This window comes from Sander vitreus, chromosome 2 (assembly GCF_031162955.1).
Source record: "Sander vitreus isolate 19-12246 chromosome 2, sanVit1, whole genome shotgun sequence".
NCBI lineage: Eukaryota > Metazoa > Chordata > Actinopteri > Perciformes > Percidae > Sander > Sander vitreus.
Genome location: NC_135856.1, coordinates 5,194,742 through 5,213,460, shown reverse-complemented (window position 1 = coordinate 5,213,460; position 18,719 = coordinate 5,194,742). Strand labels below are relative to the sequence as shown.

At 39.3% G+C, this 18,719-nt stretch overlaps 1 protein-coding gene and 1 long non-coding RNA gene across 3 annotated transcripts; both read right to left on the bottom strand.

Annotated features, from left to right (window-relative positions):
* Positions 1-8: 8 nt before the first annotated feature.
* On the bottom strand, positions 9-15,205 carry LOC144533109 (uncharacterized). Its single transcript, XM_078274266.1, has 14 exons — positions 15,075-15,205; positions 13,912-14,265; positions 12,856-13,080; positions 12,277-12,630; positions 11,941-12,168; positions 10,977-11,330; positions 9,650-9,877; positions 9,265-9,522; positions 5,939-6,199; positions 5,392-5,652; positions 2,239-2,320; positions 1,338-1,398; positions 966-1,129; positions 9-779 (listed from the first exon to the last, which is right to left on the bottom strand). The coding sequence occupies exons 1-14, from the start codon at positions 15,145-15,147 to the stop codon at positions 674-676; spliced, it is 3,009 nt and encodes a 1,002-aa protein (XP_078130392.1). The 5' UTR covers positions 15,148-15,205; the 3' UTR covers positions 9-673.
* Positions 15,206-16,353: 1,148 nt separating this feature from the next.
* Positions 16,354-18,203, bottom strand: LOC144529164 (uncharacterized). Of its 2 annotated transcripts, XR_013502962.1 has the most exons (3): positions 17,406-18,203; positions 17,126-17,308; positions 16,354-16,952 (listed from the first exon to the last, which is right to left on the bottom strand). It is a non-coding gene; the product is annotated as an uncharacterized LOC144529164 (long non-coding RNA). The 2 variants fall into 2 exon arrangements; XR_013502961.1 differs by having other exon boundaries at positions 17,126-18,203.
* Between the last annotated feature and the right edge of the window lie 516 nt (positions 18,204-18,719).

The following is an 18,719-nucleotide window of genomic DNA, read 5'->3' as shown; positions in this document are numbered from 1 at the left end:
TAATAAGAATAAGAAAGAGCTAAAAATCACTAATAAAAGAAAACTAAACTGTCTTCTCAAGGGTATCATAGCTTTTATAGATGTTTTAACCCCCAGCAGATACAACCCTCTACAACAATATGTTTTATTTGAGCTCATATTACAGTAGGCATTGCGTCTGTAATATGAACTAAAATAAAACGTATTGTTGATAAAAGGATGGATTAATACAACAAACTGTAGCAAAAGACCCCATCTTCATTATCAACAAACACGTTTATTTCATTTATAGGGCACTTAAAAGCAAACAAGTTTTGCACCAAAGTGCCTCACAAAGACACACTCATTTCTAATGAAAAGGTTGACCAAGGTTTCATACTTAGGTTAACAGGTCAGTTAAGTTCAGGTTGCAGAGAGTTCAATTGCTGTTACACACATAATCAATTGTAGAGGGTTGTATCTGCTGGGGGTTAAAACATCCAAACAACAAGGTGTCATTGAATGTACTTCTAAATAATTAGACATGTAATATAAATTATGTTTACAATAAAAGGCATTAAGTAATTTTGGTATTGTTTTAAAGCCAGCCTGTGTTGGCTGTGAGAGTCTGTTTAAGTTTGTAAATTTGAAATGTATTGCTGTATTTTCACAAAGAAATATATACGATCAATGGTTAGCTGCTTAAATAAACAAACTACTCAATATAAATACCAGGCTGGAGATTCCTTCTGTGCTCAGCAGGTTTTTTGTTGATTCTGCTGTACAATGCAGCTGAATCCTTCCCGTCTGACTTCTGACTTCTGGTTTTCAAAGAAAAAAAATTGAATCAGGGATTTTAATAGATAAGATATTAAATGATACAAACAGTGATTTATAAAACAGGTCAAAGCACATCAGGCAAATGCAACAGCGATGAGATGTGTCCAAGCTAATAGTCATTCTAATCTTAAAGTCAGGATAATGTTCCTGTGAGAGGAGCTGCTCACCTCTTAAATGTGACCGCAGCGTACACAACGCTCTCTTCCTCCGTCTCTCTGTGGAGCCGAGCTGGTATGACGTAGAGACAATCTGGCTGGTTCTTGGAGAACTGGACACTGGCATAGTGAAGGTCCTCCTGCCCATTGTCCAGCTGTCTCTGAGTAGTTAGATACTGCAGAGACAAGATCACTGTTACATACAGTAAAGCGACTCCCCCAGAGGTGGCCTCTCCACAGCCAGACGTTCCAGCAAGTATCATTACAGGTAGGGAGTAGATAGCTGCAGCCCAATGTAATTGGCCCCATAGAATTTGGGAAAAAGAGCAAGATGAAGTGCTTTCACATGTGACCCAGCAGTCTGGATCAACTCTTCTTCCTCACCTGTTCCCTGGGTTGCGGTCTCTCTTTAAGCTCAGGTGATTGATTGGAAGCCCTCTTCTTTCTGGTTAGAAAGAAATTAATGAATAATTTAACTCTGACAAACTGACTGCTTTAATGATGGGAAACATTTTAAGCAAACCTCCAGGTTAAACAAACATATTTGGATTTAGAAAAATTAACTTTAAAATCATCACCCAAACTGTCACAGATTACAGACTGACTTCCTGTTACAACTTTTGACCTATTGTATCCATAGCTTTGTGTTAACTGTCACGGTTTCAGCAGGAGGACCCAAATGCAAGACTCTTCCAGGCAGAAGTTCAGACAAACATGCTTTATTCTGACTCTACAACTTACAAACTTCCAACTACAAACGAACAGGACAAAGGACAGAGGAACACCAGGAGTCGAAATGCACAGACCAATTAACAGGAAGACAGGGGACTGGACAAGACCATAATTGGGAACAGGTGAGAGCAGAAAAGGAGGGAAACTAACAAGGCAGGAAGTGCAGACCATATAAGGGGATGGGCGGAGACAAAGACACATGACAGACAGGTAACCACAGAGCACATGGGAAACCACAACAAGCACAAAACACAACACAATATACAAAATGGCCGCCAGAGTGGCACAAAGGCAGTCAGTCACAGCAGGATCCTGGCATTAACATAATGGATACCGCTGACATTTAAAGTAAACTATTGCCTTATTTCTTTCCACATTGGACTAAATTGTAACAATGCCTCCCTGTTTCTGGATAACTGTTGTGAGTACAGTGTTGCCAAAAATGACAGAATGTATTGCCAAACTTTTTCAAAAATAAGATCCAACTTAATAATTTAGTTAATAAGACTTGTTTGAGTCATGTTTGTTTCAATGACTCTATGAAGGTACTTACCTAGCCAACATAAAAACAGAGAGCAGTATGACAGCCAGGACAACAGCAGTGGTGGTTCCAACGGCTGATGATTTCCATGCTCCTAGAAGTGGTGATAAAATGACAACACTGACAATGAATTAGGCTGTTGCAAGATGTACAGCACCATTGGCCTCAGAGTAGTCTCACTTTGCCAGACCCTCTTCCAAAACACGCTGGAGGAGAGTCTGGCTACTTCACATAGCATTCGGGGATGGGAGGAAAACATGCTCTGGTTTATTGGCATATCTTTAAACCAATCACAATCATCTTGGGCGGTGCTAAGCACCGTAGAAAAGCCACGGTGCTGCTGCAAAATAGGCTTGGAAGGAACTTGTTTTGGTGGAACATGTACGTTTAAAAGTTGTTTTAGTCGTGCAACAGAAAACTCAGATTGGACAGATAGTCTAGCTAGCTGTCTGGATTTACCCTGCAGAGATCTGAGGAGCAGTTAACCGTAGTACTCATAAATCGACCAGAGTTTAAAATGCCAACACAAAGGAAGCCCAAGGCAACAGATATCCTGCCTAAATCAGTGAAATCCGGCATATTTTCCGGGACCAACGGAGCAATCCCGGAAGTGGTACATCGAGGATATAGACTAGCCTCAGAGTGACAATGTAAAAAAATAAGTTGTTCATACAATTTAATATATTTTTATTTTGGGACAGTAAAAGAATAATGGCTATATCCTCTATTTGATCCATCTACTTCTGAATTGAGATCTTCACTGGTCTCTGGAAACAGATCTCTGGAAAACCTATTCAAACTGGATGTTTGTGAATTATTTTTAAAAAGTCTGATTCAAAACAGAAACGACTCCAAGAAAATTAGATCCAGTTTAAAAATACATTTCACTGTCCCAGATGCGATCGGAAACAGCAAGAAAACAATAAAAGTTTCCTAACTTTACTGAGAAAGCGCGCCCACCTGTGTTTACAGTTTTTGACAATTGCTCACACACTGAAATCAAAAGTATTACACACTTATCAAAACCTTACACTCAAGGACCAAAACATTGGCCCAGATGCAGTGCTTAATTTGTAAAGTGGTAGGTCCCGGAGCGCAGGGGGGGGGGGGTGGATCCGGCGACTGGAAACGGGGGTTGGAGGTAATGAAGACACTGCCTACGTAGCTTCTCTGACTAAAAAAGCCTAAACAACGCTGTGTGTACATCAGGGCAATGTTTATCTTTATTTCAGAACATGCACTGCATGGGTACAAAATGTAATGTCTCCACATTCTTGATCGGCGGAAACAATTTTTGCTTGCTTGGGATCCGACTGGCCAGCGTTTTTGAAAAAGTTAAGCAAACTTTGTTGTCTTTTTGACATTTTTTCCCCTGAGTGAAACGAGGCTAACAGCAATCTCAACCAGCACAAGCGCTTGTGTCACTTGAAGTGCCTCCCCTCCTACCGTCTCTCTCCCCCCTCTGTCTTACCCTGAAAATTCACCTCAAGACAGATAAAAACATTGAACACTACACAAACAGTAATTTTTTTTTTCTTCATTTAGGCGATTCATTTTTCATAGTGACACAGGAGGTGCCGGATCCATTAAAAAAGGTTCCGGATCCAACGTCGGAGGTGCCGGAACATGAACATGAAATTAAGCCCTGCCCAGATGTGCACCACTATAAGCGCAATGTCAGCTTCACGCGTTTTGCAAAACAATACACACAGTGATTTGCAAAACACTAAACACACACAGAAGTATGTCATGATGTCACTTCCTTGCAATTCCAAAGCAGCGACTGTCAAATTACCACACCTATGAGCTGATCTGTGAAACACAGCCATCAGGTGCGGAAACACATGATTGTTTAATTGTAGACGCACCAATCAGGTTTAAGCACTATGAAAATGCAGCAGGTAAGTTCACCTGCCTTCAACCAAAATGAAAGGAGTCAGAAGAAGAGGGAGGGTGAAAGGGGGAATCTACGGATGAGAAGGAGGTAGAGGAAGAGGTACCCCTCATTCAGGCCATGGAGGACGCCTGTAAACAGGTTGACTTGCAGCTGTGCAAGGATGGATTCAACATTCAAGATGGTTCTGCCCACGTTGTCTTGCCAATGAGGATATCGCCTGTGATGTTGATGAAATTCTCTGGCCAGATCCAGCTAGGCGAAGAGATAATGTCTAGTATTTTCTGTACTTTTTCAGATCTTTTTTTCTGTAATTGTAACCTGTACTGGACCTGTACAGTATTTTATGTTTGTCTGTTTGCTGAGCTAACAGTGTTGTGCACACTACTGTATTAGCTGTATGAAAACTGGGACATGTCCATGTTGACATGTTGACTGATTTGGGTATATGGAGAGAAATAATGTTCCTCAGTCTGCAACATTGGTCTTGTGTAGTTGTGTAGTTGTGTAGTTTGGCGAACTTATTGTATATTTGCACTTTCTCTGTGTACTTCATGTACAGTACTCTAATCACTGAGAAGTAGAATTGCTAAAAGTGTTTTAGGTTAGCAACAGAAGTGTGTAACTGGGTCTTTGGTGTTTTTTGCCCCCAACGTCTCCTCCCAGGCAGCGCAGCAATGGTTATGTTTAGGGTTAAGGTTAGCTGCCCGGAAGGCGCCTTTGGAGGCAAAACACACCATCGAACGTGTAACTGGTTCAAACAGAATGAAGTCATGTGAAACGTGTGTGTTTCATATGGTAACAAAATATGGTTTTAATAAATGAGTGTATAGTTTTTGCAAAAGTGTTTCATTTTGCAAAGGATCTGAGGTGTTCTGCTGATTGGTTGTGTGCTTGTGCTAACTGTGTGTAGTGTTTTAAAAAAAAAAAAACGGTTCCTGCTTTCAAAGTAGTGCTTAAGCAACCGGAGAAAAACTGTAACATGCGTCCAAAAGGTTTGAAAAAGCTCAGTTTGTCAAAACCAAAACACATGGCTTGTGTTTTTATCTACTACTACATTTTTACCAATGTTAGAGGTGACTAGTTCTGAGCAGTTTCACATAACTGGTTTGATGGGGGGGGATCTGTTCCCACTGCATTACATCAGATGGTGTGTTATGATCTCTGCTGCAGAGTGTGTGTGTGTGTGTGTGTGTGTGTGTGTGTGTGTGTGTGTGTGTGTGTGTGTGTGTGTGTGTGTGTGTGTGAGAAAGTGAATTAAAAAAACTTACCTGCTACAACAATCAGATGTAAGGTGGAGTTCTGACGTCCTCTTCTGTTCTGGGCTTCACAGTAATAATTCCCACTGTGTTCAGCTCTGATGTCAGTGATGGTGAAGATCTGTCCTGATGCTTTTGGTGAGTCTTCATTCTCCTTGTACCAGGTGTAGTTAGCTGCTGGGTTAGCATCACTGCTACAGGTCAGATTCACTGAACTGCCCTCCACTATGTCAGCAGAGGGACTCACTGACACAGAGGGAAGCTTTGGACCATCTGGAGGAGAACGTGTAAAGGGAGCCAAATCATTAATGTTAGCAGACATGCTGTGTGTCTGGACAGGTTTAAACTTAAATGTACAAACATATTTGTGTCCCTGTATCTCCATTATGTAGTACATAAAATGGACTCTTACAAATGTATGGTCACATGAGACAATTTTGTCCTTGGTTTCCTGGAAACAACAGGTGGCTCTACTTCCCCAACCACACAAATCAACCCACTAATCCCTACTTTTAAATACAGTGTTAGCCTAAGAAAAGTGCAAATGTTTAATACTTACACTGAACATCTATAAATACAGACTTAGAGGCTAACTCTCCGTGTTGATTCTCAGACTTGCAGTGGTAGTTGCCTCTGTCCTCAGAGCTGATGGAGGGAAAATGATAGATGTCTTCTGTTCCATGAGGCAGTGTTTGGTTCTCCTTGTACCAGGTGTAGTTAGCTGCTGGGTTAGCATCACTGCTACAGGTCAGATTCACTGAACTGCCCTCCACTATCTCAGCAGAGGGACTCACTGACACAGAGGGAAGCTTTGGACCATCTGGTAGAGATTATTTAACATAAGTTAACTTTACAATCAGGCACATGTTGCCAATAGTGAATTAAACCTCTCCATAAGCAACTACTGGATCTGCTCAGCAGTGACTGTTAATATGAAGCAGACAGAGTTGAAGACCCAGAAAGGCTCTTTTGAAGTGTTTAAAATCTGAACATTAAGCTGTATGTTTTCTGCATAACTGTGTAAATGCTGATTCAGCAGCATTCACAGTATTGCTATACATACTGTATACCTGTATACGTACACCTTTTTCTGCTTTTATAATTGGTGTGTATTGCGTGACTTACACTTTTTGTGTGTTTTCATGTGCTTCCAGACTTTCTTTGACATACTATGATTTTTTTCTGCATACTATAATATGACTTTTTGATCACTTTTTTCGACATAGTATACAATGATTTATTTTAATCGTTTTTTTCGACACACTATACTATGACTTTTTTTATCCTTTTTTGACATACTTCACTATGACTTTTTTCGAAATACTATTTGAAATTATTATTATTATTGCTTTGACATATACTATCATTTTTTGACATAAAATACTATGACTTTTTAAGATGTTCGTGGCATTTTAGGTCTTTATTTGATGGGACAGCTTAGACTTGAAAGGGGAGAGAGAGGGGGAATGACATGCAGCAAAGGGATGCAGGTGGGAATTGAGCCACTGCGGTAAGGTCTGAGCCGCTGAACATGGGGTGCACGCTCTACCAGGTGAGCTACTTTTTTATCGTTTTTTTTGTCGCTATACTCGCTATATATCGACATTCTCTACATTGACTTTTTTCGACATACTATACTGACTATAACTGTTTAGATTTCGAATATAGGCAGTCTTGCGAAAATTTATGCCGAATTGACAATATGCTTCAAAGTTGTCAAGAGAACCACCATGAAGTGAGACGACAGCCAGCAGGGGCCTGCCCCGTCCTCTAGCTCGTCGCTCGGCCAGTCATGCTCAGACACCTCGCTGTGAGCTGGAGGTCTCTCAGACCGCTCTCGTAAATAAGAGGCTTTTATTTCGCCGTTGACAGTTTGTTTGTTTAAATATCACAACACATGTCCATCATAAGATTAACGGGAACCTGTGGTTAACTGTCTTTTCGGAGTTAAACTCCACAAGCGTGTCCTGTGGCTCACCGGCAAAGACCGTTGCAGTGCTTGCGTCACTCCCTTACCCCTCCTACCAGTCCCTATGGCCACTTGGCCCAGATTTTGGGGGAGAGTAGTTCTTAGAACTGCTTAGAAGTGTACTTTTCCTCTAAAAAGTACAAGTACTATCCGGTCGGAAAGCACCTAATGTTTGATGATGATTTTTTTTGACAAATTATACTATGACTTTTATCACTTTTCTTAACTAACTATACTATGACTTTATCACTTTTTTGACATATTATACTATGACTTTTTGATCACTTATTTCAACATACTATACTATGCCTTTTTTATCACTTTTTTCGCCATTGAATACTATGACTTTTTTTCTATATACTATACTATGACTTTTTTAAGACTTTTTTCGACATACTATACTATACTATACTATGATCATTTTCAAAATACCATACCATGACTTTATCACTTTGACCCCTTTTTTCGACATCGCTTTTTTCAATATACTATACTTTTTTCAACATACCATAGTATGACTTTTTGAACACTTTTTGAAATACTATACTATGCTTTTGTATCACTTTTTTCAACATTCCATAGTATGACTTTTTGAACACTTTTTGAAATACTATACTATGCCTTTTTATCACTTTTTTCTACTATTAGTTTTTTATGATTTTCTTCGACATACTATACCATTAATCTTTAATCACTTTTTTCATACTTTGACATACTATACTTGACTTTTATATCACTTTTTTTTGACATACTATATTATGACTTTTTTCGACCATAATATGATATTGCTGTTTTCAACACACTGTATTTGGTAGTATGGTGGTGCAGTGGTTAGCACTGCTCCAAGTAGGCACGGCAGACTGCGACCGTTGGTTCAATCCTCAGTCTGGTCTGTGGCGTTTGCATGTTATTCAAGACTTAATTTGACATCCTTTTTCTACATGCTATACTATGAATTTTCAAGGACTTTTTCGACATGCTATAGTATGCTTTTTTATCACTTTTGTCGACATACTATACTTTGACTTATTTATCACTATTTTCGGCATGCCATCACACGGGGTGGCAGTAGCTCAGTCTATTGGGAGTTGGGTTAAGAACCGGAGGGATGCTGGTTTAAATCCCCGTATGAACCAAAGTATGGTGATGGACTGATAGCTGGAAAGGTGCCAGGTCACCTCCTGGGCAGGGCACTGAACCCCCAACTGTGCCATACTCTGACTTTTCCATCACTTTTTTCAACATACTATAGTTTGTTGAAAAAAACATTAAAAAGTCTTTATCAATTTATTTGGACATACAATACTATTACTTTTTAATCAAACTACACCATTACACCACACTATGACTTTTTTATCAATTTTTTCAACATCAAATACTATGACCTTTTTCGATAAACTATACTATGACTTTATCACTTTTTTCAACATACTATACTATGCCTTTTTTATCACCTTTTCGACATTGATTACTATGACTTTTTTCTACATACTATGATTTGTTTTCAAAATAATGAATTTTTAATACATTTTTTTAATATACTATACTATGAGAGCATTGTCTTAAAACTTACTCTTTAACTTGCTCTCATGGCCTCAATTTCTACTTCTCATACACTAAGTATACGTCAAAACGTAGATACTTGTCTACTTCACCTTCTTACCCATTTTAACCAGCAATTCAGTGTAGCGACAGCTTTTGAAAAACTAAAAATATTCCTATTCCTATTCCAACATTTCAATGAAATTCATACTAATTAAAACCATTCCCACTCTCCCAACTATTCTCACTACTTCACCTTCTTCTTACGCAATTATGCCAGCAATCCAGTTTAGCTTTAGCAATTTAGCTTTTCAGCATTCACAAGCATTTTCTGCAGGAAATGCATTTTCTAGTACAAACTGAATTTCACTCACATTTCACATTAATAAAGATGTATTCAGATGTCCTCTTTCCCAGCTCGTTTTCAGCTGCACAGTAATATTCTCCAGAGTCAGAGGACTGGATGGAACTGAAGACAAGCTGTGGTTCTTTGTTAAGAAGTTTTTGGTTCTCCTTGTACCAGGTATAAGTAGCTGCTGGTTTAGCATCACTGCTACAGGTCAAAGTCACTGAAGTGCCCTCCATGATTTCACCAGAGGGACTGACTGACACAGAGGGAACCTTCAAAGCATCTGGAGTAGAACACATGAATATGTTTATAAGTTGGAGAAGCAAATATTACACCCAGAGTGGTACTGGGTAGTGGAGGTTGATGCTGGATATACATTTTTTGTTAGGTACACAGTGGAGTAAACTCACACACTGCCAAAGATCTGTAATTGTCATGTCCTTTCAAAGCACAGGAGATGATGTCTCCGAGATAAAACCAGTCTTTATATGAAGAACTTTCCTCCTTCATGATTCTCGCTCCATTCTTGAACCAGACGTAGGAAAGCCGATCAGTTGGACTGCAGCTGCTGTGACACGTCAGCTCGGCATAGGTATAAGAAGGGTAGACTATGTTTCTGCTCACCTTAACCCGGAGAGCTGGATGTGAGAGGAGAAACCCACGATATCATTAGCTAACAGACATCACACACATGCGATAATCTTTACAGCTGTGAAATACTTACTGATATCTGTAACCTAAATGATTAACACCTCGAACAAAAGTGGGTATATAGGATTTATACAAACCCTACAAGAATCATAAAAACAGTTTTTTACTTTTTTGTCACTTTAACTTGTAACCCATATTTTTGTAACACTTTCTGTTAATGCACTTTAAAAAAAAAGGTTTAAACATTGTAAATACTTTATAGGTCAGTTACAAGCCATGCATAAGAACTTTTGGGTTGCAGAAAATCTCTTTAGCTGATGTTTATCCTCAACCAAAGCCTTTTTCACCACCTTGTAATCCAAAAGTTATTTGTTGCATTGCTATATCACTAATCTACAAAGCATTTGAAAATTATTTTTAATAAAGCCATTAGATCAGCCTGTATAGACCGATGGGTGACTTATTAGAAAGTGGCACAACAAGTTTTTGTTAATCTGCTGCTGTAAATATACAGTGGCACTCATAATGCAAATCAAACCAGATATTAGGCTAACTGAAATAAAACCATGGTCAAGAGTATGTGATGATGTGTGGCTATTTTAATTCCTAACTTTATCAGGATGTATATTATCCTGGATACTATGCATCCTGATAAAGAGATGCTAGAGAGATGATTTTAGGAAAGTACCCCATGCCAGTCTCTAGGTATGGTGAAGGGTATGTGATGATGTGGGGGGCTATTTTAATTCCAAAGGCCAAGGGAACTTTATCAGGATGCATAGTATCCTGGATCATGAAATAACTGGCCTTCAAAAATAAAAACCTGCCTGCCTCTATGGAAATTTAACATAGGGGTGTACTCACTTAAGCCCCCTGTATTTTAAGGAAGAACATTTATTTATTTACGATACATTATTCATTCACAAAGAAAATTGGTGTCCTTAAAGGTTGGATTTTTCCTCATTTTTTTAATTAAGGCATTAAGATCAATTTCCAAAAGATGATTTTTTTATTCCTTTTTAGTCAACTTTAGCATGGGTTCATAAACTTATGAGTGTCACTGTATCAGTTTGTGTTGATCAGTACCTGTAACAGTCAGAGTTGTTCCAGGTAAACTACTCCTCCATTCAAAGCTTGGTGTTATGAACTTGAAGTGATACTCAGCTGAGTCTCTCTCTCTCAGGTCAGAGATTCTCAGAGTGGAGCGTCCTCTCTCTGTTTCAACATGAACACGACCTGCATACTGGGGGTCTGTACTAAGGTCTTCAGGCTGGGAAGGATTCTGTCCTCGATGATTACGCTCACGCCTGAACCAGAATGTTGATTTTTCATGATAATTGTAGCTGTTGTACAAACAAGAAATGTCCACTGAAGAGCCTTTGGAGGCGCAGATGCTTCTGTCAGTATAGGTCACTCTGTTGCAGGATTCACCTCGGACACCTGAAAGATAAAACCATTTTAAACATGTTATTGCATCTATTTAAGGCACATATTATTGGACGTCATCAGTTCCGCAACAAAGCTCGACTATCCAGACCTTGTAACTCTAATCAATCAGTCTACGAACTAGACAAACATTTGCTCAGCCACTGCTGTTTTTATGTTATCATACCTGCCACTCTTCTTTTTCAGAGGGACATTTTTGTAATTGAAATATAAACTATGCAAGTTACTTTCTGGACTACTCTAAAACTGAGAGTCAAGAGAAACTGGTTGCCAGATTGAACCACAAAAGAAGAAGTTACGAATATAAGAATAGATCATTGAATTTCCCCAATGACTGAGTGTTGGTTTAATAGGCTTAGTCACCTGATCCAGCCAAGGCTTTTGTGGTCCCACAAATTTAAACAGAAATAAATGCACACACAAAAATGTAAACTTTGAAATGCAAAATGTCTAAAATTCTCTTGAGCCATCAGTGTTATGGTTTTCCTCAAATTCTCAGCTATTTTTCAGTCACCAGCTCCTACTGAAGCAGTCAAGATACAGTACAGGTTACAGGCTCCACCACATGGCAATATGTCAGAGGAAGACTGTGGAGTAAACTTACACTCTGAAGGAGAGGGGAAATCCTCATGTCCTTTTACAGCACAGGAATAGCTGTCTGCAGAACCAAGGCTGTAGCCAGAATAAAAATAAGATGTTTCTTTCGGAACTTTCTGCCCGTTCTTGTACCAGATGTAGGAAGAATGATCAGGTAGACGACAACGGCTGTGACACTTCAGTTCTGCCCAGGAAGTATACCATGATCTGCTCACCTGCACCTGCATATCTGGATCTTTACAAAAAGGATTTTTTTGTTCTTTTTTAAACATTAGGGTCACATGATGTTCTTCTACATGACATCAGCTATATGTCACGTTCACTGTGCTGTGTTGATCAGTACCTGTGACAGTCAGAGTTGTTCCAGGTAAACTACTCCTCCATTCAAAGCTTGGTGTTATGAACTTGAAGTGATACTCAGCTGAGTCACTCTCTCTCAGGTCAGAGATTCTCAGAGTGGAGCGTCCTCTCTCTGTTTCAATGACCTGAACACGACCTGCATACTGGGAGTCTGTACTAAGGTCTTCAGGCTGAGAAGCACTCTGCCACTGATGACTACGTTCAGGACTGAACCAGAATTTAGATGTGATAGATTCATAACTGCTGTACATGTAATAAATGTCCACTGATGAGCCTTTGAAGGCACAGATGCTTCGGTCAGTGTACAGCACTCTGTGACAGTGCTGACCATCGATACCTGAAAGATAAAACAATTTTTAAACTGAGCCGTTACAACTTTTTAAATCTTTCACAGCAGTAACACAGAGAAGGTTGTATTGTCGTTGAGCTACTGACAGCAGAAGTGAGAAAAGATGGTGTTAATATAGAAAGGGGAAGTGAGTTCATCCATATTTAAAACATTTCATTTGAGGTTAAATGTGCCATGGCGCTCTGTTAGTGGTAGACTGTGGAGTAAACTCACACACTGAAGGAGAGGGGAAATCCTCACGTCCTTTAAGAGCACAGGAATAGCTGTCTGTCAACTCAAAGGAGATTGTAAAAGAAGATGTCTCAGCCTCAATTTCTTGTCCACTCTTGTACCAGATGTAGGAAGGATGATCATCGAGACAAGTGCTGTGACATTTCAGCTCTGCCTTGGTATAACCCTGGTGGACTATTGGTTTCACCTGAACCCGTAGATCTGGATCTGTGAAAAAGGAACAGAAATATAATTTATATTTATACATTAATCCGAACACATTCACAGCATCTATGCATGGGTGTTCATGTTTTAGGGGTAGGTGGAGGTGGGGTCACATTTGAGCATTTCAAAATTTACTTGAAAGTAACGCAATAGTTACTTTCTGAACTAGTTACTTTCATAATTTGTAACTGAATAACTAATTTAGGTACTTTTTGGAAGAAGTAACTAGTAACTGTAACTAATTACTTGTACACTACACTGTATGTACTGTATGTACAGTATATATAGATGATAGATAGATGATATATATATATATAGATGATGAAAATAAGATAACAAAAGATCAAAATACCAGAACACCTACTGAAAAAAATATACTTAAAGATGCAGTAGGTAAGACTTATAAAACTAATATTCTGTCATATTCCAGTAGAACTACATGAAGCAGGTCATTTAAAAAAAAAATCCAGCTCCTCTGGCACTACCTACAGCCTGTAGTGCGATTTGCAAAACTCCACCGCTCCCTGTTCAAATGTTCCAATCATGGCCAGGGGGGGTGTCTAACTGTTTGTCAATCACTGCTCATTCACACACATTCATTCTCCCTTGTGGGGGGAGGGGCTTAGAAGACCGTTTGGGCTTTAGCAGAAAGGGGGGAGGGACTAAGAACTTGTCATCGTTCAAATTCTTTGGCTAAGTACTGGATCTTCACAGTCCTACCTACAGCACCTTTAAGAGGATTGAAAAGAATGTACGTGTACATTATATACAAGTGTAGAGTATGAATGAAGTGAATGACAAAAACAAAAATAAATATTTAGATGAAAATGTTACCTGTGACAGACAAAGTGACTCCAGGTTCACCAGCAACACTCCCATCAGGCAGGTTTGTTGTGAACATGAACTTGTACTCAGCAGAGTCTCTCTCTCTCAGGTCTGAGATTCTCAGAGTGCAACTGTTCTTACCGCAGTGAGACTGCACTCGGCCTGAATACTCAGAGTCTTTTCTCAGATCCACAGGCTCACGATCACTTACTTGAGTAAACCAAATAGTTTTTTCCACTGTAGTATCACGGCCATTTATTCTGGATGGGTATCTGTAGGTGCAGCTTATTTCCACTGTTGATCCCTTTAAGGCACAGATCTCAGTAAGATCGTAAGTCACTCTCCAGTTCTGACCCTGCATTACTGTAACACAGGGCACATCAGGAAGCACAATCAGATACATAAAATCAAACAAAGTGTTTCTTTATGTAAACCTGCAAGAGAACTGAACTAATTCCAAATATCAAAAATGACTTTGGCCTCCCACATCAGTAATGGAATATAACTAAGTATATTTACTTAAGTACTGTACTTAAGTAAAGATTTGAGGTACTTTTAGTTTACTTTCAGTCCTTTGTTTTCACTCGATGGTGTTTTTTTGCCTCCAACGGCACCTTCCAACCTGGACCCTACTTTCCTATAATTTTGTGCCCAAGTGACTAGTAGAGACAATCATTTTTTAAATTGGTCCAGTTTTAAGTGACATCCCTGCAGCCACAAAATGGACTGCAATGTAATCCTATGGGGCAATTATGAACCGTCAATGTATGGCCACTAAAAGTGCTGTTTTTGCCACTGACAGGCTCAGATGGTTATTCTAAGTGCCCGACTACATTATGGGAAGGACCCTACAGAGAAATAATGTCTTTAGAAATGATAATTTCTTTACCTTTCGTGTGATAGGATTACATTGCAGCCTGTGTTTTCGCTTCTGGCTGCTTGGCACTTGCTATATACTGGTGCAACTTAAAAAAAATGGTTGTCCCCATTAGTAACTTAAGGCACTTAAAACATGGGAGAATAGGGTCCAGGTTGAAAAATACCAAACCTCTTCAAAGACTTGAAAAATGTGGTCTTCCTGGAATTTATTTAGAATACTTTTTAATCCCATTTAAGGCTGCATTGAATAAGTGAACTAAATGACCTACAATGTAAATGTGGATATACATTACCTGGCACAGAGAGAAGGAAGACAACAAAACCCCTCGCTGCTGCTGTTGAACTCATAGCCGCTCCTCTCATCATTGTGTGGCTTCAGTGAGGGACAAAAGACAAATGTACACAAGATATAGATTAGTCACATTGAAGCATTCTACTTTCAATACATAAGGAAGTTCTCTTGAACCGCAACGTTCCTCTCTGGGTATGAGAGTAAGCAGGAGACAGAAAGCAGATGGCGTTAAAACCCACTAGACTTCCTTCCTCTTCACATTATTAATACACACAGTGGACCAGGTTCCAGTTAATTACAAAGACAATGACTTGTTTGTTGTTTTGCAGAAAAAGACGCCAGTTTTGTAACCTGCTGTGACCAAACCGGTGTCACCAAACCACGTCTTCGATGTCTTCCTTTTTCTTAAATGCAGGCACAAGCCAGTATCTTAAACATTGTTTTAGCAATCCTCTCAACAGTGCACAATCAACCAAGTTCCTAAGGAGACAACAGAAAGTTTGCAACATCACTTTACACTTCAGTGCATGCTGAGACAGGGAAAATGCAGTCCTTTAACCTTTCACTGTGGACATGAGCTGAGAGCATTTCACCCATTGCTTTATTGAAACAAAATAAAACACTACAGAATACAACAAGGAAAATGTAAACAAACACAATACAGAACAAAATAACTGAGCCATAAAAGGTATAAAAAAAAGCATAATAGTATGATGTGATGGTAATAGAAACAGAAATAACTAAAAACCACCAACACAATTTTGATAATGAAACTGGTTAAAAAAAGGATAGCAGAAATATCATGTGGTGAAATAGACTGCATACACACAAAAGAGAAATGTCGGGCTCAGTTAAATATCGCTCTCGACTAAAATCTAGTGGCAGCAGTAAAAAAAAAACTAAATCATCTCATGGTTTTTTTTTTAAGATTATTTTTTGGGCATTTGCGCCCCTAATGGATAGGACAGTTAGATATTAAGGCATGGATACCCGAACCGAGCCCGACGGTACCCGACGGCCGGGCCGAGATTTTAACTGTGTCGGGCTTGGGTCGGGCTCGGACATAAATATCTTAATGCCTGTCGGGCTCGGGCCGGGTTCGGTCACGGCTGAGTTGGACGCGGGCTGGGCTCAGACAGAAAAGGGGGGAGAGAAGGAAGACATGCAGGAAATCGTCACAGGTGAGCTTACCCAGCACCATGGATATTTGTAGCAACTCTTATCACAATCCATCCAATACTGGTCAAGACATGTCACAAAAAACAAAAATGTTGCCGTGATTTGGAGTTGAATGAATGCTTTATTTCAAACATGTAAAAAAAAAAATTAAATAATAAAAACTAAAAGAACAAAACAGAAACAAAACAGAATATTAATTAAACATGTCCACAAACAAGGAATAGGATTAAGCAAAAGCTTATTTAACCCTACCCCCTTTTCCACTACTATATCATAATCCCCATGAATAGCTACATGTTTACATCATAAAGTATTTATATCATATTTAACCTGTTCTTTACAATTTCCTACATATGTATATTTACACACCACAATTGTACCTATGTACAGTATAAATATATATATTGTCGTGCTTTGCAGTTGGAGTTAAAGTCAGGGGATAACCAAAGTCAGAATGAGTTATCCTCTGATAATCATGAATGTCAGAATAAAAGTGTATGGCAATCCATCGAGTAGTTGTTGAGCCATTTTAGTCTGGAACAAAGTGGAGGCTGCTAGCATGGCTTGAAATCAAAAAGTTACTCATTTAAAAAAATGTAAAAGAAAAACGAAATACTAGCATTTCCTGTTAAGTTCAGCAGTTTTGTTGACTGTACTGTAGCATGCAGCTGGATCCTCCCCCGTTTCCTGACCTCTGGTTCTGAGAGAAAAAAATAAACATGGGGTGATATAGTACAATCTAATACAAATACAAAAACTGTGGGAGTTAAAATGTATGCAATTGCAACAACCTGTTGACAATAAATGCCTACTAAATGCATGTCATTTTGAGATTTTTAGTGAGATGAATGTGCTGTGAGAAGAGCTGCTTACCTCGGTGGAGTACTGGCACTGTTAAATTTGACAGCAGCATACTCCACTTTGTCGTCAGTCTTCTTCTTCGTCTTGCTCCTCGTGTTTACGGAGTCCAGCTGGTCTGATGTTGGAGTATACAGGGTCTGTCCGGTTTTTGGAGAAGTGGATACTGGCGTAGTGAAGTTCATCCCGCTCCTCTGACTGATTGGGTAGACAGTACAAAGACAGATATACTTTCACATTTTACACGGACAATTATAGAAGATATAATAGTTAATATAATAGTAAGTTGTAGTACATCTTCTTGATCAATTAATCCATCCATTGTCCTTAACCTTTCCTTGTCATGGTGGCAGCAGGCGAAGCAAGATAGTCGAGTCTTTCTCCTCCTGCTAGATCTTAAGGCCTTTTCTGAGCCAGATGTGGTATGTAAGCCGACCAGCATCTGCTGCTGCAGGGTCTCAAACAGTTGACATATATAAACATTTCTGTATACAGAAAACATTTTCAGGGAAACATCAAGGAGGCATCTTGACCACTGGGGGCAATCCACCATTTGCCAGAAGACTACCATGGCCACAGACTTGGAGGGGTTGACCCTTGCCAAGGATGTTTCACACTCCATGATAGAGCCAGCAGAACTACATGATCTGCTGACTATGTGCTTGACTTCAGGGCTGGACTGGGACAAAAAAATCAGCCCTGGCATTTTTGGCCCAGGCGGCCCACACCCACCGTGATTGGTCAGTCACATTCCCTGCAGACAGTCCTCTTAAAATATGTGTGCATTCTATGATATGAGTTGCCTAGTGTTCTGCGTTCATGTGATAGTTTTGGATCCTTCAAGAGGGGTCTCAAGACTTATCTGTTAATCTGTTAATTAATTCTTAGAGTTATGATTTGTATATTTATGGTATTTGATTATTTTTTTATTATTGATATTTGATATTGTATTGCCATTATTCTTATTATTACTAATTTGCTTAATATTGGCTTAGCAACTTTTAAAAACTGTTTACTGTTAATTTTAACTATTGTAAGTGTCTGCTAAATACAATAACCATAACCCTTCCCAAAAGCTACAATAAAGCTGAGAGTAGTATATGCCCTGAAAAGAGCACCAATACAAGAGAAGCTAATTAAGCAATTCAAGGAACACTGATGCTTGTATCAACACTGATTTTATAGATCACACTGACTTTTCAGCTACCCAACAGGCCAACTGCTAGAATGTTCAATGTAAGCTTAAACAGTTAGGTTACCTGACAGCTGCTAACTTTAACTGCTTGTAGTCGCAGGACCTGGAAGACTTGCCGTGATAAAAGGAACTATGAATTCTGCTGTCTACCAAGAGATCCTGAAGGAGAATGTCCGACCATCTGTTCGTGTACTCAAGCTGAAAGCGAACTTGGGTTCTGCAGCAGGACAATGATCCTAAACACACCAGCAAGTCCACCACCGAATGGCTGAAGAAAAACTAAATGAAGACTTTGGAGTGGCCTAGCCAAAGTCCTGACCTGAATCCTATTGAGATGTTGTGGTATGACCTTAAAAAGGCCGTTCATGCTTGAAAACCCTCTAATGTAACTGAATTAGGACAATTCTGCAAAGA

Coding starts and splice junctions, on each gene's coding strand:
- LOC144533109 (XM_078274266.1), bottom strand. CDS start 15,147: ATGATGAGAGGAGCGGCTATGAGTTCAACAGCAGCAGCGAGGGGTTTT. Junction 13,081..13,911: donor AGTCACTTTGTCTGTCACAG/GTAACATTTTCA, acceptor CCTTTTTCACAG/ATCCAGATCTACGGGTTCAG. Junction 5,653..5,938: donor TGTATTTATAGATGTTCAGT/GTAAGTATTAAA, acceptor GTTCTCCTCCAG/ATGGTCCAAAGCTTCCCTCT.